At 42.0% G+C, this 25,548-nt stretch overlaps 4 protein-coding genes across 4 annotated transcripts in view; 1 reads left to right on the plus strand and 3 right to left on the minus strand.

The window, feature by feature from the left end:
* LOC125770221 (L-threonine 3-dehydrogenase, mitochondrial) overlaps positions 1 to 25,548 on the plus strand; it is a 114,197-nt gene that overhangs the window by 37,780 nt on the left and 50,869 nt on the right. The gene's annotated exons all lie outside the window — the stretch shown is intronic.
* On the minus strand, positions 538 to 3,068 carry LOC125770197 (orexin receptor type 2). Its single transcript, XM_049439571.1, has 3 exons — positions 2,302 to 3,068; positions 1,640 to 2,210; positions 538 to 1,559 (listed from the first exon to the last, which is right to left on the minus strand). The coding sequence occupies exons 1-3, from the start codon at positions 2,680 to 2,682 to the stop codon at positions 1,024 to 1,026; spliced, it is 1,488 nt and encodes a 495-aa protein (XP_049295528.1). The 5' UTR covers positions 2,683 to 3,068; the 3' UTR covers positions 538 to 1,023.
* LOC125770158 (uncharacterized) lies at positions 4,163 to 21,794 on the minus strand. Its single transcript, XM_049439502.1, has 6 exons — positions 19,833 to 21,794; positions 16,268 to 16,825; positions 7,144 to 7,253; positions 6,051 to 7,065; positions 5,856 to 5,984; positions 4,163 to 5,787 (listed from the first exon to the last, which is right to left on the minus strand). Exons 2-6 carry the CDS (start codon positions 16,693 to 16,695, stop codon positions 5,457 to 5,459), a joined length of 2,013 nt encoding a protein of 670 aa, XP_049295459.1. The 5' UTR covers positions 16,696 to 16,825; positions 19,833 to 21,794; the 3' UTR covers positions 4,163 to 5,456.
* Positions 8,429 to 12,280, minus strand: LOC125770156 (uncharacterized). The gene has a single exon (XM_049439499.1). It carries the CDS (start codon positions 10,673 to 10,675, stop codon positions 8,552 to 8,554), a length of 2,124 nt encoding a protein of 707 aa, XP_049295456.1. The 5' UTR covers positions 10,676 to 12,280; the 3' UTR covers positions 8,429 to 8,551.

Genomic DNA, 25,548 nt, shown 5'->3' on the forward strand with positions numbered 1-25,548 from the left:
ACTCGTATTCGGGGTTGTCAAACTGGTCAAACTAAAGCGAAAGATTAAACTAAAAATCGATGTTGATAAAAAAATTTAAAATGAAAATCATTTTCATAAAACTTGTTTTACTTACCGACCAATCGCTTTTTAAACCAACTCGTCTAATAGAGAATATTAAAATACTGTTGAACATGTTGAACAAAGAATAATGAAATGTTGAATGTAAACAAACAATTCTTGTTTTTATTTCTATTTCTTTACTTAACTATTTACTTATACTCTTATTCAACCAATGCCTGATGTTTAAAAGAGAATTTACATAATTATAATCCTTATATACTCATCATTGATTTGCAACTATCAATAGAGCAGTTAAACACCGTATTGAATAACTAATGAAAAACTTGAATAAATAATCAAACACGATCGACAAACTTCATTCTAAGAATTAAGAGATTGGTGGTTTAAATAAAAATAAATATTTATTTAATATTTAAATAATAAATATTTGTGGTTTAAATAAAAAAGTTATGATTTAACATAATGTTTCTCCATTGTAATTGGCGAAGATAAAATCAATCACTAGTTTCAACTATCTGACTCGTACCATGTTGTTTGATCAACCAAGAATGTTTGACACGGCTGGATTTTGATCAACCGTTGATCCAATGGGGATCTCGATTGGAGCGACTCATGCTCCAGATGAGAGCATAAAGTGCGTGCACGAAACATGCACGCACTGAACCTGTGTGAAAGTGAGAAAGAGAGAACCAGTAACAAAGTTTATGCTCTTTGATGTCTGAGAGTGATCATTTGATGATCTCACAGGCATGTGGAGATCGTTAGAGAATGTTATTTTGTAAGCTGGATTGAAAAGTAACTATAAAATAACTGCTTTATTTGATTATTTTAGAGGTGTAACAAAACTTTATGTTTGTAACTTTAATTCTAATTATTATTAATGTAGTAATTTTTACACACACAACTAACATCGGCGATGACAGAGTTTTATGTTCATATTCTTCTCTACCCGCATCATACTCAGTCTCCCATATAGATACCTGCATGATGTGCCTCATGCTCACTACCATTGCTGTCCCGTTCCTTCGTTTCACGGGTTTTTCGAAACTCACAGTCTCCTCCACCACTTCTCATGCGTTGCACAACATTTGTGCACGGTTGCACACAGGCACGCATGCAATGTGCCTTCACGAACAGTGTAAAACGGATCGTTTCGGTGAGGAATGTGTACATGAGTGGATTAAGTACCGCGTTTACCATCGCCAGGATACCGAAGGAGTAGTGCAGATTCCAGTAGGCGCTCGTGTTTGCATCGCCCATCATCTTGACTAGCAGGAACACCCACATCGGAAGGCGACACACGAAAAATACCAGCATCAGTACGACGATCGCTTTGAACATGTGTATCTGTCGTCGGCGACGGTTCGAAATGGCTTCAGTTTGATATCCTTGGGTGGGTCGCTGGACTGAAGGTGATCCTGCCGGGGTATCACTCTGCGTTGTTTGCTCTCCAACAATAGCCGTTGTGTTGTGATGTGGACAGGTACAATTAGAAGCTGTTAAGAAAAATATGTTAGTATGGGGTTATATCCCATCATTATGGTTCATCTTCGCTAGAACATCTCGCGATACTTACTAAACACCGATGCCGGTGTACGTCTGTCGACAATCGGGTGTGATGTGACTACATTGGTGGTAAGTGTCTTCTTGTCGTTACTACTCTCACAGGACGTGCTGGATGGACATTTTTTAGGTCCCTTCGGAGCTCCACCGATAGGATTTCTCCGTGCCCAGAATGCTCGCGCAATCACACCATTCAACCAACAGAAAGCGCCGAGCAGTGGAAGAAAGATCACCACGAATACGACCACAAAGTAGTAACTATTCTTACTCTTATCCGTAGCGCAGATAGTCGCCATATAGTACCCACTGATGATTTCGTGTGGTTGCTGGGGATCTGTCGTCAGTACCACGATATCGAACATCTCGTACAGAGTGAGCATTGGGCTGGAAATTCCAGCCGCTAGTCCCCAGATCAGAACACCGCACGTGGCACAGAACCAACCATTCGGTTCCCAGACGCCCTTCATCAGACTACGTACGGCCATGTATCGATCGAGTGCGATCGCTACCAGCGTGATACTGTTCACCAGCACCGCCATTGTCTGCACAAATGGGGAAAATGTGCACATCAGCTCACCGAGGGTCTGTAGAAAGAGCATAGCAAAATGGAAATCTATCATTGGGAAGTTAGCATTTCACCCGCAATAGGTGAAATGGTCCTTGCACATTGCCTACCCAGAGTGAGTTGAATTCAGTGTTAAACTGCGAAAGATACACGATCGAGGTAACGATCACGAAAGCAATGTCGGAAAGGGCGAGCGATAGCATGCAGACGCGCAACAGATGCCGCTGTTCACGCCTCACGTTCGTGATGATGGTGACGATGTTGCCGAAGATGGCCATTACCATCACCATGATCGAAAACACGGTAAATACGGTTCGCTGTTCCGTCGAAAGATTCTTTAGCGATCGCTCCCAGTAGCCTATCATCGTCATTCCGCTCTGTTCGCGACTCGTGGCCATCCCACCTGTCAACAGGTCGGCACCAACTTCCGCACTCCAGTTCAGGGCGGTTATCCAGCGAAGCACGGTTTCACTCACTTCCGCACTAACCATAGCTGCAAAGGGTGTATTTTGTTCCTTCCCACACGCCAGCACGATTCACCAGCTATGTGACAGTGACACTTTTGCCACGAAATTGCTTCCACACGAGCCGGTGGAAATTGAATTAAAAGTTGGAATGGTTCTACACGATAAAACGAACGAAACGACCGACACGACAGGCGCATAAATCATGCACCAAAGCACACGCTTTTACAACACACACACACACACACGAGGCGTTATGATTTCTCCACGAGAACACGTGTTTTTTTTTGTCGCAAACAAATCGAGTAAAGAATCTGATTTCACACATGGAGCAAAAACTGAGAAGCAAAAATTATCACTAAAGAAATGAGAAATGGAAATCGTTTGGTTCAGCAATACGCGCCCGTCTGGAAACACTGTCACGGTATGAAAATATAGGCGTGCTACAAATGGTACGGTTTATAAGGAAAATGCGTATCGCTTGCGCTTATCATATCGGTTATGCTAACGCTGTTACAACCTCGTAATCAGGGTGCTACTGACTGATAATGAATTTTCCTATGTAACGAATGAAAAAAAAAAACAAGGGAACAATGAATTACATATCTTCAGGCTGAACAGTAGGTGTTTCGATAAGAAAAAGGCAATTTTTCCAAATTATTAGACAACGAAGCTATTTCACGTTACCCTTTTGAAGTACTTTATTGCATCAATTTTTTTATGAAATACCTACATCATATCACCAACTAATATCAGTTGCAAAAGGGACAAAGAAGAACACTCAAAAGGACTAGCAAAAGATGCTGAAGTCTAGACTCCTTGTCAAAGAGATCCCTTGTTTTATTCTCGTAAGGATTTAAAACGTTTACTGGCATAACAAAAACACTAGGAAACGAATCCAAGGTCCTTAGAGTCTATAAAATCAACACACATCTTCGAAAATACAGACATCTTCAGATGAGGATCACATAATAATTTACTGTGATCCTCAAGGACTGAAAATGGACTATTGGAGATTTGAACTGGTTTTTCCTTTATTTAACACAACAACCTCAGGAGACCTTCAAGAGATCTTATTTTTCGTTGAAAATTATAACTAATCATATATTTTCATGAGAAAGTAACCTCTACATGGATCAACTCAAAGAAAATGAACACAATACAAATATTTGTTGTGTACCAAAAATGTCAACCACAGACTAATTTGCCATCAGAGACACATCAGGTACTCAGAGAGAGCTTTTAGTAGTAGAGTATGTAAATACACTGGAAAAGTGGATCGCGAATAGAGAGGAAATATGAAAAGGGCATGAATGAGGTGATCTGTCTATGATCTATCTGTACGATATCTTTAGTTAGCCAGGGATTGTGCAGAAAAGTCAAGGAGAAAAGAAAGCGGTTGAAAAGCTGGGAATTTCTAAGCAACTTACAAAAATCTTCATATAAACTATTAAAATGAAACTTTAATTTTAATTTCTTTCTTTCGATTTTACGTATCGTATTACAATTATTGTAAAGATTATAATTATCATTTATTTTATTTTATGTCCACCAGCATATTTAACGTTTCATCACTGTGCCTTCAGCTATCAGACATTCCGGTCGATGATATCAATCATACAACAACCAAGAATTCAGCATCATCCTATTGTACAACGACCGTGTTCCTCCTCCGCAATTAAACAACACAATGCGATAACACGTCGTCACGTCGCAACGCTAGAGGAGGAAAAATGCTGGAGAAAAGTTGCCATTACAGCACCGTGCCCAGTCGAGAAGGTGGTGCAAATTAATTATTTTCCCAATGTCAACGGCACCGTTCGGATCGGCACGAAGCAGGGCATCGAACGACGAATGCACTCGACACGTACATGGAGACGCTTGGTGGCTCTATTAAAGTGGAGTTTAATACCGCGATGCTAATTTCCATGCCGATTGCAAATCATATCACAAACAAATCCTGCAAACACTAACAGCTCTTATCAGTAATCAATTAGTGCGGTGTGTGGATTTTCTGTGCCTGGAATAGCTTTGTGTTTTCCGTTACACACCTGTCGCAATACAAAAAATAAACAAGGAGACAGTTTCTTCCTGAACATGACCAATTGAATGTGATTTGCTTTGTGGTACTGGATGGGGCGTTTTTTTTTTTTGTTCTTCGTCAGTCACGGTTTGGATCAATATGGCTTGAAAGGTATAAACGTGGAATAGTAGCAGCGATACTAAATATTCTTAACCACTAATGCAGACGGATAAAGCTAAAATGTTTGCTGCCAACGTTAACGCTAATGTTTAAATACACATTGAACTCCCATGCACAATCAAGCTACGTTGCTGTATGTGTTGTTTTTGGAGTGCATTACAAGCAGCTTGTCAAACTGCCGATTTGTCGGAGAAAATAAACTTATAACATTTTATATTATTGAGTACGCTTCTGTTTTAAGGACTCATTACCTTAGAAAGTACTAAACTTGTTTGGCAAGCTGTTGGCAAGCTTCTAATGTTATCTCTTTCTCTGTTTTCTCTGTTTTGCAATTTGCAAGCTATTTTAGAACATGAATAGAAAAAAAAACAAACGTGCCACAGCTCAGCTGTATGTTTTATACTATCATTCTACTCTAAAGAAGTAAACCCTTATGAAGGATTTTAGGTTGCGAATATAACGCGGTACGCGGTAAGGGTTGGCTGCCCTAATTTCTCCGTAACTCTGTTTTCCTGTTTGGTACGAACGGAGAGTTGAATAAGATGAAATTATTATTTGGAGATATATTTACAAAACTTCCAACACACATCCTTAAGGTTTAGCCATTCCGGCTGGGTGTTTCCTGTTGCTTACGGGATCGCTTTAAAGTACCCCGCTCCGATAGACTGTTCTTGGCCGTATTGCGTCGCTTCTGACCACCAACTTTCCGAAAGCCAGCTGCCTTCATGGCTCCCTTCCCTTTACCGAGCGATCCCGTCGGAAGGATCTGATTGCTCTCGAGACAGTATGGAGCCGTCTTTATGCGGACTGACTTATACGGTAGACTGCCACTGCGTGTGGTATTAGCCGTCACAAACACGGTGTAGTAATGTTCTGGCAGCAGGTTGGGAATGTCCAGCGAGAGCAGATTGTCCTCCTTGTTGTAGCTTCTGTAGAAACCAGAAGAATATTTTAAAGCAATCGAAGATCGAGAGTGTATCGAGAAAGCAATACTTACAAACAATGCTTGTGATGGAACTGGGAATGATTGGAGACATCTCGACTTTCCAACTCGCAGTACGTGGGAAGCTTCACATTATGGGCGTAGAACTGTACCTTTAGCAGCTTAAAGACGTATACACAGTATCTGGAAACACACATGGCAAATGTTAGTAATTTTGCAACTTTCACCAAACATTAAAACTTCACTAACCTCACATCTTTGTCGGATGATCCAAACCATGCGATCGTACTGGAGTGACACTTGCGCAGTTCCGTCAACTCGGTAATGTTTGTGTCGTGTGGCATCCGTGGCAGATCGAGAAAATCATTACGCGAGCTAACGATCACCTGTATCCGATTGAGGCGCGATGAATCGTCCGCATTAGTTACTCGTATAAGATAGCGTTCTCCCGGCCGGACATTTTGCACCGTAATCGTGCGCGGGTAGTACACATCCCGTACCGGCTCCATAATGCGACGCTTTTTCTTTAGCACCTCCAGGCTTACTGTACCGCCGCAGGGTGTTAGATGCAGCTTGAAGAAATTGTTCGGCGAACGCTTTGGAACTTTAAAATTGAACAGCGATACACCTCCGAGTGTGGACAGCTTCCCTACCACAACCTTGCCCTCGATCAGTTGCGTCGGACGGGTACGATTAAGCAGCACCTGCGTAGAACCCAACAGGAACGATAGATTGTTGTGCTGCGAGTGAATAGCAAAAACATCCACGTAGTACGTCACGTTGGGCTTCATACCGCGCAGCAGCTGTTTGGTTCGGGTCCCGGTACATACGATCGTTGTCTCCACGTTCGGATCCAGCTTTCGTTCGTCACGCGGTCCCAAACGGTGTAGGAAATCGTTGACGGCGATCGTGTCACACGGTGGTCGATGGATGGAGTTACCCAATGCCTGACAAAGGGTTCTCTGTCGTCGGCCGGTACTAACTGCGAGACAATAGTTCATCACATGGATGTCCAACTTGCTCTTTTCCCACTTGATCATCACGACGTATCGACGACGCTGCTGCTGTACCTTTATGCGCGAAGGTGCGCTCAGATTACGAAACGGCCAACTACGAAACTCTTCCGTCCCTTTACGATTGTAGCCGAGACGGTAGCTGCAACCGTCCAGCACTGAAGTTCCTGCCAGGTCTATGATCACCTGATACACACCACGCTGGACACACGATCGAAAGAATTGACTTCCGTTGGATAGTGCGGCAATATCTGCGTGAAACGAAGTATTTAAAACACTGAGATGAGCTTCGACGTCTAACAGTCTCCTTGCAGAAAATCTTTACTTACAACGTCCCTCGTACTGCACCCACCATCTAGGAGCTACATCATCTTTGCTGGAGCATGTGGAAGTTACAGTGATGGAAAGTGGACTCATTTCTAACAAACGAAACGAGTATCTGTAAAGTAGAAGCGAAACAAACCCATCAGCGACGAACCGACAGAGGCGGTGAACTCTGGCAAAGATGTTAAGGAAGTAGTTTATTTAATTTATACAGATTTAATTACAGTGATTTGTCATTTTTAATGGTGTACTTTTGGACGCCCTTTTGCGGGTTTGGTTTACTGTGCCACGAAAACATGCCCCGAGTGGCAGACGATTTATCATACCATAATCGCCAGTATAGACCACTTTATTTGTCTATATAGCTGACGATTCCAAATTTTCCGATTACGAGCGAGCGTACGGTTGCCCTTTGCACTTCGTTACTTTCCGTTACTTCGCATCGATTCGGATCCACTTGAGCGCAGGAACGGCGGTAAATTTACAAGCAAATTTACGTCGGTTCCGGTTTCCGGCTTGGCGCCAATACGTCTTGCGATGAAGGAGTTTCAACACCACTTGTGAGTTGTTTTTGTGTATCCTTTCCGGGGAGGGAACGTAACGATTGAAGGAAATATGGCTCGGGAAAACTATAATGTTTGATTTATCACAACTTTTCCAAATCCTTTTGAATGTATGAGACGACCAAAAATAGGAATTTTAGAGTTAACTACGGGTAAGGATTTCATAATGGACATCAACTGAAAAGATAGAATTTCATAACAATAATTATGTTCATTACTGTTTACTTATTTTTTTCCAAACACAACAGGTGTTGCAGTGATCATATCTGAGACTATACAAAACATGATCTCTTCTTTCCATAGTTGACAAAATTCATTTGCTGTCAGTCAAGAGTAACAAGTACACAAAAAGGATTTGAGGTTGTATCTTCGCATCTATGAGGTGTAGAAAGACATCAAAATTGCACAATAAATTAAAATCAAAAGACTCCGGGATTTTTTCTTTAGAATGACACCGGACAATCTGGCTCCTAGGGTCTTCTTAGGTTTTCTATACACACAGAGGATGGTTCCAAAATTGAGATGATTCATCTGCCAGAAATGATGTTTTTGTTATAAGCCTTCTACAGCAGACCAGGACTACCAAGCGATTGTAACTCAAAATTTTCGTATATGTTGAAGGATTTTTTTAATTGTTCAATAACATTCTACTTACAATCATAAAACAAATTTATTATCCTTTATATTGAAGAGTGTTATAAAAAAGCGTCATGCGTCATGCCAAAATTTAAATTACTACATTAAAAATTTTCTCAGACTAGTAAAATGGTTTGTCAATAGTAAAAATATTCAATATTCAATTAGAAAAAAGTTTTACCAAGGTTAAGACTGTTTATGAATGTGTAATTAGCTATTTGTGCGTCTTCCTGAATTTTACTCTCTTTTTCGGCTTTATGACTATCACACTAGCAGTTCGTTCCTTCAGCTGTACTCGTACTAATAAGTCGTCCCACTTCCTTTCCACAATGTTCCTCAGCTGACGAATCCAGCGCGTTGTCGAAATCAATTCCAACAAAAACACCACCACACACAAACACAACCCAATGCCGTACAGCGCAAAAGCACTTTGCAGATGATCCAAAGTCAGTACAACCTCTGGCGAGGCGGCAATAATGTCCTCCTCACTAAGTGCTCGATGCCGCTTGATCCGATCCAGTATGGTGACGTTGTAGAGGAAGTCTTTCCACAGCTTCTGCATGATGCCCATGTCGATGAGATTGGAAAGGATGCGATTAAACTTGGGCAACAGTGGGAAACCTTTCTCCATGATCATCTCAATCTGCGTCACAAACACATCCTTTGACAGACCGTGCACTAACCCATAGTACTTGGTGTTGCGCACGTAAAGCCGACTCATGAGCAGTGATCGATTGCCTTCCACCACGGCCTGAAGATTAGCGAGTGATGGTTGAAACTCGGACGACGCGTTGTACTGCTCGGAAACAAGCTGATCGTCTTCATAATCGTTTATAAACCAATCCTCACTGTCGACTCTTCCACCAATCGGGATACCGCTCGCCAGGATCTCCTCGATTGTGTCCACCTGATAAGCGAGTGGGGGATTGGTAAGCACCGTTATCAAGATGCTAGTGTAGATGGTGGTCACATTGAGCGCGTACAGCGTCAGTGCCATGAAAAACAGTCTTAGCGCATTGCAGTCCGGTCGATTGTTTGCCGAAATGCACAGAAACACGCACCAGGTGTTGAGGAAACACATGGACAGCTCCCGATGGGCGTCACACTCCGGTAGGAAGTGTGCAACCGAACGCCACACCAGTCCCGAGATGAACAGCACACACGCAAACAGCTCCCAGGTGCTTACTTCGAAGATGTGGAGCAGCAACTTCCAGCGGGCGTCCAGACCAGCCGCCGGCACAAACCAGGTGTGATAGTCCTGCAGGTAAAGCGTCGTCGACCCGAACTCATCGTGCACGTCAAAGTCGGGATTGAAGCCGCCGGCAATGATGTCACACTCGTCCGCCCGCATCAACCCGAGCAGGTCGCTCCAATTCCCATCGGGCATCGGTTCACCTCGGTCCATTTCGCTGCACGAGACGTTCACCTTGAACTTCATCGATTCGCGCAACAAATCCATTATCTGCAGCTCGAGACCCCGTCGGCAGTCCTGATCGATGAACGGTGGTGCGACACGTGTGCAGAGAAGAAACGTGCAGGTTTCCAGCTGCGGCGGTACCTTCGGGATGTTGATCATAGCCATCGAGAGCATGCGGTTCGTGAAGGTACCGTTCACGATCGTTGCCACCTTGAGCGCTTTCATCTGTCCGCAGTCCGCGGCTCCATGATATGGGTCACCGGTGTACACGTGGTAGCTGACGGCATCGATCGCAAATGCAAACAGCACGTTAACCGAATGATGGCCGATGAACAGCAGCATCAGGGCCTGGTTCGCCATCCGACGGTTGGAATCACGATCGAGCGGATTGTTGTACAGCACGACAAACTTACCGCGCGGATTGAATGCCGCAGTGGCGCTAACGCGGGCCAGCGCCTGCCGGAGTCCATCGTAGCTATCGATCACGATAACGTAGTAGTCTATCTGCTTGTGATCCTTGAACTGTGCCCTTCGAATGTCCTCGGACGATACCGTGTCTGACATAACTTTCAGCTGAAACTGAGACGAGTCCCCGGAACCGTTTCCTTTCAGTGCGTCCACTGCACTATCTTCATTATCGGAGTCGTAACCCGTATGATGCTGCTGAAGGTACCCGAGCAGGATCTCCCGTGCCGGCGAGCTCAAGTTCCGCAGATAGAAAATTACTATGTTTTCAATCTGCGTTGATTCGCTCATATGAAAGTAGGTATGGCTCAGCAGCTCAATGCACTGTACACCAGCATGGGCAGCCATTGGGCCCCGTTCGTTCTTCATCCTCACGTACACGATGGCGTTGACGGTTGGTGCAACTGGTAGCAACAGAAGCATCCCCAAAAATGGGCGACATAGCTTCACGAACATCCTTAACCTACGGCAACTAGCGGTGAACTATTCCTTTGGCCAATGTGCACTATTGGAACGCAGTTCCGCTGCGGCATTTCGCGTTTGATGCAGTCTTCAAAAACCCGATCCGACACGGCAACTTCATACCGATTGCGTGAATGCAGGTGAATCCACATCCTCGGATAATTATGCCGCATTAGGGCAATTGGTGTGTTCCGTGGAAGATGAAAAAACCTATTAAGGAAATGGGGTACAGTAGGGGTAGTGCACTCGTGCTCAGTTAATTAGGATAGTAACTGGCCCCACCGTATGGCTTTCAAATAATAAGCTTCATTATACAAAAATGTCTATAATCACGCTCAGTGCAATTTAAGGATATCAGCGACTATATCGGTATTAAATACTTCAACGGAGGTTTTGAGCACAAGTTATAGAAACCTTCTTTTGGGAACTATGTTTAATCCACGGTTGGTATGTTAAATATGTTTGGTCATCATTATCAGCAGCAAACCGCTAGCAAGTATCAAAATCGATCAACCATCCCCCAGGGGAGTGTTTGTACGACGTTGGACAGCATAGAAGTCATCTCACCAATCACACCAAATTGGTTCCATGCACCACAAATGGTGCAGATAATACGCAAAATGGGAATGCCTCACCCGTTTACGCAAACGCATGTACGGATAGATACTGCTGAAAGCTCAGCAAGGGTGATTTTGGATTTTTCCCCCGTACCCCTCGAACTATTTAGAGGGGAATTTGAAAGTATACAAAAATGTACCTTTGTACCACTATGTATACGTGCGTACTTTGTAAAATGCTACGATTCATTTATAAATCTTACGCACTCGCTGACAAATCATAAATTATGATGCAAATGGCAGCTTTGCGTATTGCGCTTTCATCATGTACGGTATCTTCCGATCATTAATTATTGCACCAAAGCAGGATCGCGAACCGGCCCAGACCTGCTGTCGCCTTTGTGGTGCGTTTGGCGAGCTGCCCCGTAGATGGTACCCAGAAGGCCAGACGCACGGTTGAATGCGCGACCACGGAAAAGGTAAATCAATCCCGTATCCCAAAAACGTATAAGCAGTTGGCGTGTAATTGTAATTGCAATTAATTTCTGTCATGCCATGGCGCAAATGAAGTCGGATAATTTTGTCGTACCCAGGTACGCTAATAGATGTTTAAAATGTCCGATTTTACGGAGGTGGTGACACGCTTCAATAATATCAATCAACGCATATGGGATAAAGCCATCCGGTGGTACCGTTTGCGATATGTTTTGACAGTGGAGTTAATTAAAAATGAAAGGCCTATTACATGTTCAATTCAGGTTCAGTTAGCGAGAATGCTGAGTGGATCAAAGAAAAGTTTTTTTAACAAGCATAATCCTGGTCACGGCACCAATATACTCCGAAACAGTTAAGCCTTCAATATGCATAGACAGGAAGAACTTAAGCATTACTTTTGTTTTCATTATTCACACATTTTTTTGTCTTATATCTAAATTCAACTACTTCATATCGATCGATTGATTATGCCAGCAAATGAATTCTTTCCATAAACATCTCTTCGGGAAAAGGGGAAGAGGGAGCATTGCTTGGCATATTCTAAAGATGCGTCAGATACCTCTACTGTTACCTCCCAATGTTGTTTCCGACCCACAAAGAGTTCTCTGATGCGTTCCGACTGCAACTTGTGTGTGCATTTACTTTGTGTCTCTGTTGACGTTGCTGTCAAGTGAAGCATCACTTCATCTCGACTCGTCCTACAAGCGAAAGTGGGGGGGGGGGGGAACTTTCTGTTGGGTGATGTGTATTTTTTCATTACCCGTCCATACCGTTCCCCGTCCTCACCGTAACACTGGTGCAGTAAGGAAGCGCATCCTGCCACTGAATGGCGCCCGGCTGGCATGACCGATGCGTCACAGCACTTGCTTTCACCACGTTGAACAATGATCGTTTAATGGAAAACGATGGAAGTGTCCTCCGTGTCGGATGGCGATTCATTCTGCAAAAATGACCGCCCTCCGAATGGTAAGAGAAAAGAATGTCAACTTCGTCGTCGGTGTCGGTGCCGCCGGCTTCTAAGTAACTGTGTGGGCATTGATGTGTGGACATTGCATTACTGTCCCCAAAGGGTGAAGGTGTCAGCACATGGGACAAGGTGGGGGTCTGGTAGAATGTGCTGGGTGCTTCAAACCAGGAGATAAATGAACTACTTTCAAGTAAGCTGTATGTCAGTTTGTCGATTTGGGCGATACGCTTCAACGCCCGGATTCGGGTCACTCCCGTTGGCGAAGGGAGTTGAACGTGAGTGAGCAAAACGGCGAGGGGAGTATCAGATTACTTTCGCTGGTGCGTCTTCTTCTGTTTGGTGGTGGTGCAAAGACAGCGATAGTGAGGAAGTCCCACTTCAATCCTTACTTTGCTTGCATCATCGTCGTTTCCGTGCGAAACCCTGTTGACGACGCTTCCAGGCGCCTTTGCTACTTCGCAGAGGAATGTTTGTTTTGTTTGAGACAGCAAACGACGAGAAGTTGGGATTCGGGGTGGGGTCCATCATTACTTGTCCGGAACTTGATGCTCGTCGCGTTGCAACACTTTTTCTCCACCATCATTCTCCGCACAGACATTCGAATGCACGGGGGACCGAGAATCATAGGGAGATAATTTATTTTGCTCCCTTTCGTCGCTTACTAGCCGAAGTTCGCATGTTCGACGCCAGCCAGTGTTACGTTAGGCGGTGGCATCGGGATACAGGACACAGTTACTGCCAGTTGCGACTGTCTGTTTACCTACGGAAAACCGGGACACTACATAAAGACCGCCTGATGGACGTAGGTAGCTCGGTTTCGTTGACCACCAGTTACAGGTGACACATTGGTTTTAATAAGACCATGCAACGCTACTGTGTGTGTGGGACAGTCTGATGTAAAGGAAATTTGTTATGGTTTTGGAGTGTAAAATTGATTTTTGAAAAATGCAACGCTTAAACCGTTTAAAAGGCATAATATCACAACAGGTCTTAAGAAAAGCTGAAAAACTGAAGAGTGTCTTTAGAAATTCAAAATTAGAATACTTGGTAAAAATCAATACAAAATTGTGATCAAAGCTCGTTTATCTGCCGGTCGATATCGCAAATTTGACGTTATGTCAAAAAGGAAAAATGCTCTGTATTTGCGTATATAACACCATCAGTTCTTCCTACACTTTGTGTAATTTAAACACAGTAAGTGAATTCATGGGGGCGGTCCGGTGGTGCATGTGATAAACGGCGTCGATCCACACGGCAGGACAGGACCGGGTTCAAATCTCATCCGGATCGTTCCCCCGTAGCAAGAACTGACTATCCGGCTACGTGGTAAAATAAGTCTATTAAGCCAGAAATGGCCGGCGTGACCTGTAAGGTCCTTAAGCCAAGAAGAAGAAGAAGTGAATTCATTTTTGTCTAGATTTTTTTTTAAAGCTTGCGAAAGATTCATTCATTCAGAATTCAGATTCATTCAGAAAGAAAATTTCATTGAATGCTGGAGATGGAATGCGGATATAAAGAATATTGGATGTATTGAAACATAAATCTTTAACACGTTTACTGAATCTTCTAATTCTGTTTAATACTCAAACTTTCCGACCTTTTATAGTTTTCCTTGATCTCTGTTTATCTGCAGTTGAATCCTCAGGCCATTGGTATATTTATTTTGGTACCATTATTGTATTTATTTCAAAAGAAGAGACCGAAGATCTTTGTTTGTCTACTTGTTAGATGTTTTGATTTGCTTTTTAGAAGGATTTGCTTTTTATTAACATTTTTCAGTTATGAAGATAAGAGTTTTATTTCAAGTATTTTTTATTAAATATTTCATATCAGTACACTATTGCAGAAATTGTAATAAAAGTAAATGATTTAGTTAACATCATTTTTTAATGTAATACCCATGCATGCAATGTAATTACAGCTCCAATTGCTACCCTTCAATCCATCTTCCAATTGATATTTCATTCAGTTACATTTTGACTTTGGCTTGCAAATGAACGCTTTAGTAAAGAAACACAAAATCACGATCAATTGGCATTACGAGAAGATCGAATTGTTTATTGCGGTTTTGCAGGGTGATACCAAAGTAATGACACCGCTTTCGGGCGGATTCTCTTTGATCGGAAACATCACAAGGGCTGAAATCACGTCAATAGGTCACGATCAATCGGAAAGATCGAAACAAAAAAAAATTTCGGTCGAATGTTAAGGTTAAGCAAGGAAGAAGTGTTTCACTTTTGCTGAATTTAATTTCAATCAAATTTGATATTTTTCATTCAGTCTGGAAAGAAAGAAAGTTTTTCAAATTTGCAATCTTTAAAAGTAATATTATCTTTCCCGGCTACTTCCTGTCTGTATGCGACAAAAGCGCCAAGTTTAAGTGTCATTTTCTTTCGCAACAGACCCTATCATTAGTGCGGGAAACTCCGTGTATTATATGTGCAAGAATAGTTTTGCACTAAAAGCAACCCTCAATCTCTATTTGTGGAAGGTTCGTGTTACCCAACCTTTCCCGAAAAAAAGGTCCCAACCCTTCGATTGTACAATAATACTCCTGTTACTACTGGCGCTCGATGGAGACAGTGACAAAAAAACCAAAACAGTCCCCAATACCGGAAGCATTATAATTGGATACCACCATCTTTAACGGCGTCGCGCCAACCATACATTTGGTGCAGTTTTTTCAGCTGAGCGTGAAGTAACCAAATCCTACCCTGTCCAATGCCTTGGCTACTCACCACACAACTATACCCCAACCATCGGGACTTACGGGAGCCTTGGGGCACTAATGGGTGATTAGCATGTCAAAAACGAATTTCTTGTTCGTGCCCTTTGACATAGCTGGGTAGGGGAGGCCAGCTCACAAAACAACACGTTAAAGTTGAAATAAGCCCCATCTCGCTTGTTGATGGTTGTGTGGGTATACGGGCCCACAGATGATGACCCCGAAAACAACCCTCCATAATGTTCTGGTCGTATTTACTTTTTGAACGAAAGTAAAAACATAACTCTCATGCGAGATCGTTAAAATAAAAAGATTACAGATAATTTCCAGCAATAACGACATTATTTATAATTTAAAAAATCCTACAAAACTTTATAAAAAAGGACATACATTTGGACGAAAGATTATAAACAATAATTAAAGTAAATTTTTAATGTCCGAACAAATACATAATACTAGAAAAAACAGATAATTATTAACAATGAGAAGGAAAGCGGACGCAGCAAATGAAATAAGTTTTAAAAATGTAATATTTTATCAAAAATAAAATAAAGAGCATAAATAATACAGAAATAAACAAAGTCTTCCTTAATTGGTAATAAAGCATTGAAAAACAGGAGTCAACCTTAAGTGAAAAAAAATGTTCTAAAACTAAAAAAACTACTAAACTAAAAATTACTAAAATTATTTAATTTGAAGAAACTAAAAAATATAGTTTTCTTTTCTTTTAAACTAATTTTATAATCAAAGAAGATAGTAATTACACTTTGACTATAAACAGTAAACATTAATCTAAAACTACACAATAAATATTCCACAAACAACATGAATTCACTACTAACCTTCGAATGGTGACTCTAGACCCGGCAGTGGAAACGTTTGTACCGCTCCCAGTATCAATGTCATCGTCAATATCAGCGTCAGCCTCATCCTCGCCAACAACCACAGTGCGGTCCTCCATCAGCACCATCGTGTCGTCGCCGGACCGTTCCGGGGCATGTTCCGGACCGGGTGGAACCACGGTCTGCGTCAAATCCTGCAGACAGGCATAATTCTTCGCACCTCGTCGATGGCCAGCAGCGTTATAAGCCGGCGGTGCAAGCCCCTGCCGATCGATGGTGGACTTCATGGCGGAAGCGTAGCTGTGCCGATTGCCACCCCGTACCGCACCGTCCGCCGGTCCCACAAATGCACTTGTCAGCAGAAGCACGTGCACCACGATGCTAACGGTGATGGCGACGACGGCCAACGAGACGACACCGGTTGACATATTTGCGTTGGTCTGTTCTCTAGGCCTTCCCGCTAGTTGCGACTATTTCCTGGTTTTGAATGCTAGTACCAGCCCGGCTATGGGCCCCAAAATGTAAGCCTGGTGGGACAGTGCGGCCGTCCGCTGTCCGCTGAAAATGGAAGCAGAAGTGAAATATGAATCTCGTTGCACGACGACGCCCATAGACAGTAAGGGGGACTGCAGCGACATTACGAACCGCGGTAACGTGTCGATGCGTTCGATGCTAGAACAGCGTCCCCAACTCCCGACTGCCACGCCGCACCACCCAAGACACGCTTTGAAATACGACCCTGGGAAGATCTAGTTCGCATCTCCCGCTTAACGCCATTTGCTAACATCTTTTGACACGACAACAAGTAGGCCAAGTAGACGATTTTAGCGCTAGAACCGCTTGGCACAGTACTTGAGCGTTTGGTTTATGTGTATGGCCATCGCCCAAACAAAAATTGGACACCGTGCGCCTGGAAGCGCGACATTTCCGTGTTTGGGGTTTTTGCTTCCAGATTAGTTTACACCCGCACCCTCGCTTCGAATCTGGTCGCCCCCTTCCTCGGAGTCACGCCGATCCCACGAAGTGCGTACGGAGGCGAATTCTACGAGACTAACATTTACCGAGAAAAATGTCTCACGGACAGGAAGCTCATATTTTGAAACGTCTAATGGGTTAAAAGTTGCCTAGGAAATGACTTCTCCAGGCCGGTCCAAATCGTGACACTGAAAACCGTCGCCCATGGTCGGTATCGACCGGCGGGTGCGGTATTTAAATTTTTATGGGAAAGTAAGTAACACACATCGGTTCGTGTCGTTTGCGGACGTGCCGTTTTGTGCTGGTGAGCATGAATTAGCGACAAATTATTTATGAATGAGCGCAAACAACGATTAGACGCTGGTGGTTCCTTTTTTTCGGCTGCACTGCTTGGTAGCTATGGTTATATACATTTTTGCTTAGAATTCGAGGTCATCGCAAGTAGCTCTATTGGGTGTTTTTTATTTGTTTATTATTTTTCATTGTTTATTAAGATCACACTCTGGGTGCCTGAAGATACATACATAAGCTACCATTATATTTCCACCGCATTATATTTTCACACTCGTTAGCCTAAGCGTACCGTGCGTTTAGACCGGGTGCGTGCGTGACTCATGGGTGCCCGTAACGCGAAAATAATTTCGTATGGGCATTATTTTTCACCACGTACATCGTGTGACGAATGCTGCGAAAAGTGCATCCACGGCCACAAACAAAACCGGCATGTTCTATTATCGGAATCAAATCAGAATGCGCTTGTCAGGGTATATTCGGATCTATAAAGGCATCTATTTGCTGTTAGTATTACTGCTTTAAACACAGTCATTGGTTGCGTATTTGAAAGTGGGAATAGGAAATAAGAATAATGAAACTAAAAAAAATGCAAGTATATTTATAAGATTTTGGAAATAAAACATGAAAAAACATAACATAACTAAGTTTTTTTTTTGTTAGAAAGCATTAAGTATGGAGTTTCCGATTTGTTCGCCTAACTCACGATTCGCCAATGTTTTTACTTAAAAAATTGTTCCTGTTCTTTTCTCTGGGTTTTTTTTAATTTCTGAATTTTTTTGCCAATTTAATTTTAGTCCAATTTTTTTAATTTCACTTTTTTATACTTCGAAAATTTAAAGTAAAAAAACTCAAAGACGTTCTCGTATAGAAAAGTTTACTCATATTGTGTTAGCAATAGGTAGCAACTTCAAATAATAAATAACTACTACTACTTACTACTACTTTCCTTTTCTCTTCGAACCGTTCTTATCATTATAATGAATAATGCCATTATATGCAACTGAAATACTAATATCAATCTCATGTAATGTGTTTTGCATAAGAAAAGGCGCAAGAAAGATTACTTAGAATTAGAATCTAAATGATTTTTAGAATTATCAAAATGACGCATATGTGTAGTTATATAATTTAAAATAACAGATAATCTTTTTATTCGTTTATTGTTTTAGAATTGTAAATATCAAAATATTTGAAACAATATAGAACATCTCAAATGTATGTTAACTTGTTTTGAAATATTCCCGGTTAACTAATTTATTCTCTGAACGATGCAATAAAATATTTAAAGCTCACAAGAAAACATACAAATATTTTATTCTAATTGGGAATTGTTTCTATGGCCATTGCGATGTGCCAACCGAATATGTTCGGGATTCGGAAAAATTCAAGTAGGAATTGCCATGTAAAATAATATGCTTTTATTTCCAATTGTGGTTGAATATACGGCGAATAATCGCCATATTTATATCAATTAATGAATAAAGAAACAAACAAGTAAATAGTGCAGTCTGTTGCTGCTATGCTCCATTGGATATGGAATTTAATTTAATTTTAGGAGCGGTCAGGACTATCGGACTGATAATTTTTTTTTTACCCGTCTCGGAATAAGTTAGTCTCGCGTATCACTAAACCAACAGGACACATTTACCTAGGATCGGACAAATGAAGAGCACTTTTATGATACAGTCCCACCAGGAAGTCCAAGATAAATGTTCTCAGTAAAAAAAAATTGGGAAATTGAAGCAAATGATTCCGTTGTATGCGTCGTGAAATACATAATCTAGCGCCTGCAGAGTCATTTTCTAAACATTCTTGAACTTCCAATCCAACGCTCAAAGCATCGTTAATTGCATCAGTTATGGCGCTTCGTGCCAGATTGAATTCGTTTAGATTAGATAATAAAGTTTAGTTTTCCGGAAAAAAAATTCCACCCCTTTCTTTTGCTGTCCTCAATTGCGTATGGTTTTCCACGAAAAAGGATACAATCGCAAAAGAAATGCTCCATGCGGTAAGGGGAAAAAGGGAAGTTCATCGGTGGGATTGAACGGCGATTTCGAAATTGTACCCTTCCAACCTTTTGTGGCATAACAATTCCGGGAAAGCGTATCAAACAAACATCCCTTCCCACCCTGCCGTGGCCCGAAAACTTTCCACAGTTCCACCCCCGGGCGTGTGTTCGTAGTGGCGTAGTGCCCGGTAGCGACCGTAATCGGAGCAGGGTGATATGTATTGCATCGGGTATCGAACAGGTTCGGTATAACATAATCGCATAACAAGCGTTTCCCTTCCTACCTACCTTCCTACCTGTACGGTACGGCCCTTTTTTTGTGCAACGGGGGTTGATTGGGAAGGGTTGTTGTCGTTGTCACTCGGAAAATCGCCAACCGAGCGCTTCAGCGTTGATCCAAGCGGCCGTTTCTACTGGCCTTCAAATCAAAATCGATCCTACTCTCAGTTTCTTAGAAGCACATAAACACATGCACACACACACACTTCAGTTCCTCCCGCTCGTTTGGTGCGGATGGGGGTTGAAAACACGTACACAGGCTAATTGGTCGTGAAGCGAACTGCGATTCCAAACGATCCGCCGTGTTGACCAAGATGTCCAACGATGTTCAACCGGACCGGTTGAGATTTTGCCTCCGGGGGTCGACCAGCCACACCGATAGTGGGCAAGAAGCGCGACAAGGGTTACACACAGGCAGGAGAACGGCCCCGGTCCGTAATCGGGGTGAAAGACAACCTTTACGCCTCAGTACCGATAAATCATCGTCATCATTTCGCGAGCGCGATAATCTTGGGCGGGACGGCTTAGGACCGGAGGAATGCTTACGAGGGGGTAAGGGGGGAAACTACCCCCAAAAACAGCAACCCTTTGCAAGACGACGTTTCAACGCGAATCGCGAGACGATTAATTTGACACCGCAGTCGATTAGCGGTGATCTGCTAACGGGGGTCCACTTTTGGATCAGTTTTCTAATCCAATGTCCAAAAGGACACGAGTTTCTTCACCATCGGTGAACCACTCAGGAGGGGGGGCGAGAGGGGTGTCGAGAGGCAAGTCGATCGATGTCTAGCACGCACTAATCCACACTGAAGCACATACTTCACCGTAAGCTAGACGAGAGCCATACGACCACGGGTGTTGTGAAGCCGTTGGTGACGGTGGTGTTGAGTGATCAGTATCGCCCAGCCCAACCCGTATCGTCCGTGTACGAATGCGACCATACTACCGTCTGCTCGCTGTGCGCCATCTTCGGACGTACCCCGTGTGGCGGGGAAAGCAAAAGCCGCGCACCCGGCTGATCGTATTTGGTTAATATATTGTCTCCCGTGCGATAAATCACGAAACGTTCCGAAAACGTGTCACTGTATTCGTGGTTCGGTGTACCGAAGAAGTCACTGATGCTTGTGGCCTTTTAGCCTATGTTTTCCACCCCCCGAAAAGGGGAGGATTGGGATTGGAAAAACTAGGCGGGAAAACGCCGACCGAGAACAACGCACTCCCGCTGTTTGGGGCGATCTATTTTAATTGCCTTTGAATCACGAACGCACGACCGAACCGCGATGAATCACGCTCACGCACGATCACAGCTGACGGTCGATTGCATACGCATGAATTGCACATTATGCACACTGCACCGATTGCACTACGCAACGTTGGTGTTGACAATTTTCCCGGAATCCACCCCGCACGCCGCTATCAAATGGATTGTTCTCTTTACTTTCGACAAAATTTTGTCTTTTCACTTATTTTCTTCTTTAAGAGCACAATCACAATTTTCCCTCAAAAAGCAAATAAAAAATATCGCGACACGAGTTGGAATTTATCAAACAGCTGATTCACGCGTCAATGGAAAAGTCATAGCCACAATGCAGGGAAATTTAAATACGGAACAACAAAACACACGCCCAATCACACACTTTGCTAAATGCCACCCTTTTTTTTATTGTACGTGAGTCGGGAAATCACTGAGTTCCGATGTATTTTCGCGTGATTTACGATCAAACTGTCCTTCACGGACCCTTCGCATGCACGTCTGCGACAACGTCTGCGGTGTGACAAACGTGCCGGTTACGCGTGCTTGCCGAAGGATGCACTTGCTTCGCGGCCGGCACTCGGATGGCACCGGATTTCGCGGCGTTTCGTGTTCGACTGTTCGTAAAACGTTTACGCGACGCGTCCGCTTTGCTGTACGTCCTTTGCTCTCGGAGACTGACGATGCACTGGTGCGTTCCGTGCCGCCAGTGGCAGAGTTATGCTGGGCGCCGCGTGCTCAGCACCACGAAAGGAAGAGCGCAACAACGCTTATACTAGACGCGCGCAAGAGCGTCGAACGTGTCGGATGGTGATGGCTGTTTGCAGGATACGTTTGGAAAGCGGTTCGTATTTTTGTCTTCTTCTAAAAGGGGATAAGTTTTTTGTATTTAAACTTATTGTATTATTTTTTGTGAGTAAAACTTACGTAATAATTATTTCAAATTGACAAAAAATATTAATAAATTGTAAACTATTTTAATTATTATGCAAGGTATTCTAGGATTAAACTTATCAATCATTTATTTCAGATTTATTTTTAACTTTTTTTATTGATTAACTTTGTTATTAAGTTACGATTTTCATTCATGCGACCTATTCACTTGATGACCTTCAACAGTTTCTTATGAACACAGACATTTAATAAAATGTCAATTCATTAAATAAAATGTCATTTCAAAATAATGATATTGTTAAATTTATCAAAGATACAAATTTAACTCAAAATAAATTTCTTGTACTTTTAAGAACATGTTCTGCCTAATTCATATTTCTTTAAGCAATACTTTAATGCCTCACAAACAACATTTAAATGTCGTGAAGGAACTGTATGCATAGATGAAGCAATTTTAATTGTCAAACTGTGACATTTTGTAATTTTTAAGTTAATTTTATGTGAAGCATTGTTTTTACTTACAATAAAATGTCCCATTTTTGGCCGGTTATTTCGTCTTATTACACAAAAAACAAAGTTTGACACTTTGTGGTAAAAATAAACATAATATTTATATTAGTTGTAATACGCTAGACTTTTTATGAAAGTGAAAAATAAAATACATTATTTTAGTTTGTTAAATATTTTATTTTCGTATAAATAAACACTTATTCAAATAAAAAAATAACGAAAATAAAATGGATCTAATATTGCACTTTAGATAATACGTACGTTCCGTCACGCATAATATAATATGGAAAGAAGGAAAAAATACCGGCCATGCTTTATCGCTGAACTATGGCTGAAATTTCAGCCTCTCTCCCTGGTTGATGCTGTGGTGTAGAAAAAAACAATCTCCCATTAGAACACGGCACGGCGTTTGAAGATGGTTGCTATCGACAAATGGTAAAAATTGTGACGAATCGGTTGCTTCGCTAGTTTATGTCACGCCGGGCCGATAAAAAACAGTTTCCCCTTCTGCGGGGGGGCACTCTCCCGGCCGATCCGTTACCCTTGATGCACGGTATGCAAATGCAATGGACGTGAAAACTGCATAGCTACACTTTCCAGTTTGAAAATTCATTAAAAAAGCTCATTAGATGGCCAGTTCGGTGTCTCGTATCGTTCACGGGGATAATGTTTCGGATCGTATTTATTACTCGTTTTACACCGTACCAACGCTTAAATGGTATGAAATTATTTTAGCACAATGTTACAATTCGATTGGGGAAAACTTTGTTGAAACCGATGCATTACAATTGTGTAGAGTGCTGGTTCAATAAAATAGTCCTTAACATGGTAAGATGAGAGGTAAAATGATAGATTTTAATTATTTCCAGATCAAAACACTTTTAAATACCGTTCTATATTAGTGTGCATCTTCAAAGCAGATTTTGTTTTTATAAAAAAACACCACTGAGAGAAATAACAGCCATTATTGCCTATTGCAATTATTCTACTTTTCATCAAATAGAAAACAGATGAGTATGGGAAAAGTTGAAAGCACAAAAAAGCAGGAAATCCCATCTATCTAAATGCTACCGCAATGAGGAGACTCAAAATGAGCAAACAACGCCAAAATCATGCCGAACTACGATTATGCCAACATTGCCCTAACGTTGCCCGCAACGTTCCAAAACCACTCTAAAAGAAAAGACAAAAAGGATATCCCATGATGTCTCCTATGTGAGTGTGGGTATGAGTAGTTTTGGAGCCATATTAGGCTATCAAATTGCAACCGGTCAAACGCAGCGAAAGGTACCTAAAGCTGACCTAAAAAAGGTCATTAAAATATGACAGCACCGGCTACCGGGTAGAGAAAGTTGCTGATGAATTGTATGTTTTTTTCCCCCCTCTATATGAAAGAGATCATACTGCGACATTTAACAAAATGCCGATGTTGATCTTTTTAGCCAATATGGCCCTAAACTTCCATTACGCTAAACTGTTACCATTCCCGGGATAACCTTCCGCACAAAAGGCGGAAAGGAACAGCAAAAAAAAAAAAGTTCAACCCTTCGGTGGATTGAATTTCCACAGAATTTCAGTTGAACGACCGGGAACTTGGACCGTGTGCGGGCGGAACCACGGCACCCGGTTTTGACCAATTTGGTGCAGAGAAACAGGGAGGGAGGAGAGGAGGGGGTTGAAGAAAAGGGGTGATTTAAGGCGCGCAACTTTAAATCAATTTCCCGGAATCCGTTTCCGTCGATGCAGATTAAACGGGGCCGCGATCGCGAACGGCCAATTTGACATCGTTTGACAATTGAGCCGATGTGAGCCGAACGCGGGTTCTATCCCAGTGTATGGGTTGGTTTTAGTTTAATTTTCAATTATTTTTGTTTCGTTCCTGTTGTTATTTTCTGGTTTTTACTTCTTCTGCGCCTTATGCCACCAGTGGGAGAGAATTCAAATTAGAAGTCCATGGTCAAATTTCACCGCCGTCAGGGGATCGCGCCATTCGCACTGTTCGAACAGTGTTGTTGCATTAATGAGACAGACAGATTCGTTTCCGCACATTTGCACACTAGAACGAACGAGGTCAGATCGGTGACAGTATACAGAGCACACCCCACCGGAGGGGATCATTTCCTCGAACGACCCGTTTCGCAAAAGGAAAGCAACGAAAATAAAGTTCAATAACGTGCGTTTTTTTGTTGTTGTCTTTCTCTCCCTCTCATCGTTACCTATGCGTTCACTAGTCGTGCTTTGCGAAAAAACATAATGGTGCCTTTGGGCGCTAAATATGGGCGAATAAATGAAGACAAAAACAAAACACACACACACACATAACTAAAACAACAAACGGGAGACAGTTTTAATGGGAGCATAAAATTCAATTTTTCCCATCATAAATGTGTGACGGGTTCTTTGGGGGTGGTGTGTAGGAGTACTGTCGGGACTTGGACTACGGAGGATGCTCGTAAACTTTAGCCGGCTTTTGCCGTAGTTCATTTCGTGGTTTAAAAGACGTGTTAAATATAAACACATCCCACGCAAGGGCTGAGATTTTCGTGAGCTGTTTCCCGTAGGGATGTGATTTTCAAACCAGAAGTTTAATTTACTAACAAGCGTTACTAACGGCTTCATTGAGCTTCGATATTAGCTTAGAAAATAAAAACAATAATCAATTACTCAACACTGATTAACGTATTGTATTAATGAACACAGGATGATTGTTTGCTTATTTATAAAAAAAACAACAACCTAATCAAGTGGTAAAAATAGTGGTAAAAAAAGACAATTTTTTATAAACAGATTCAATTGAATCATAATATGAATCATTCTTTATGAATAAAAAACAACAGTTTCAAAGTATCCAATTTCTCACATTTTAAAGTAAAATATCATTAATATTGTAAACATGAAATATAATAGAACAACATATTAGAAATAAAAGATAACGTTTAGATAAAACATTAGTTGACTTTTTGTTTATATTAAACTATATTACTGGTACACCAACACGATTAAAAAAAAATAAAGCGACAGTAGAAGAAACCTTAATTCTAGGAAGAAACTTTATTTTAATTGTAATTT

This window comes from Anopheles funestus, chromosome 3RL (assembly GCF_943734845.2).
Source record: "Anopheles funestus chromosome 3RL, idAnoFuneDA-416_04, whole genome shotgun sequence".
Classification (NCBI taxonomy): domain Eukaryota; kingdom Metazoa; phylum Arthropoda; class Insecta; order Diptera; family Culicidae; genus Anopheles; species Anopheles funestus.

What these genes read in the sequence shown, in the direction of transcription:
- LOC125770197 (XM_049439571.1), bottom strand. Translation starts at nt 2,682, where the DNA reads ATGGTTAGTGCGGAAGTGAGTGAAACCGTGCTTCGCTGGATAACCGCC. An exon ending in CTGAATTCAACTCACTCTGG is followed by an intron (nt 2,211 to 2,301) that starts GTAGGCAATGTG and finishes CTCTTTCTACAG; the next exon opens with ACCCTCGGTGAGCTGATGTG. An exon ending in TACACCGGCATCGGTGTTTA is followed by an intron (nt 1,560 to 1,639) that starts GTAAGTATCGCG and finishes TTTTCTTAACAG; the next exon opens with CTTCTAATTGTACCTGTCCA.
- LOC125770158 (XM_049439502.1), bottom strand. Translation starts at nt 16,695, where the DNA reads ATGTCAACCGGTGTCGTCTCGTTGGCCGTCGTCGCCATCACCGTTAGC. An exon ending in GGTGCAGTACGAGGGACGTT is followed by an intron (nt 7,066 to 7,143) that starts GTAAGTAAAGAT and finishes CGTTTCACGCAG; the next exon opens with ATATTGCCGCACTATCCAAC. An exon ending in TCATCCGACAAAGATGTGAG is followed by an intron (nt 5,985 to 6,050) that starts GTTAGTGAAGTT and finishes GTGTGTTTCCAG; the next exon opens with ATACTGTGTATACGTCTTTA.
- LOC125770156 (XM_049439499.1), bottom strand. Translation starts at nt 10,675, where the DNA reads ATGTTCGTGAAGCTATGTCGCCCATTTTTGGGGATGCTTCTGTTGCTA.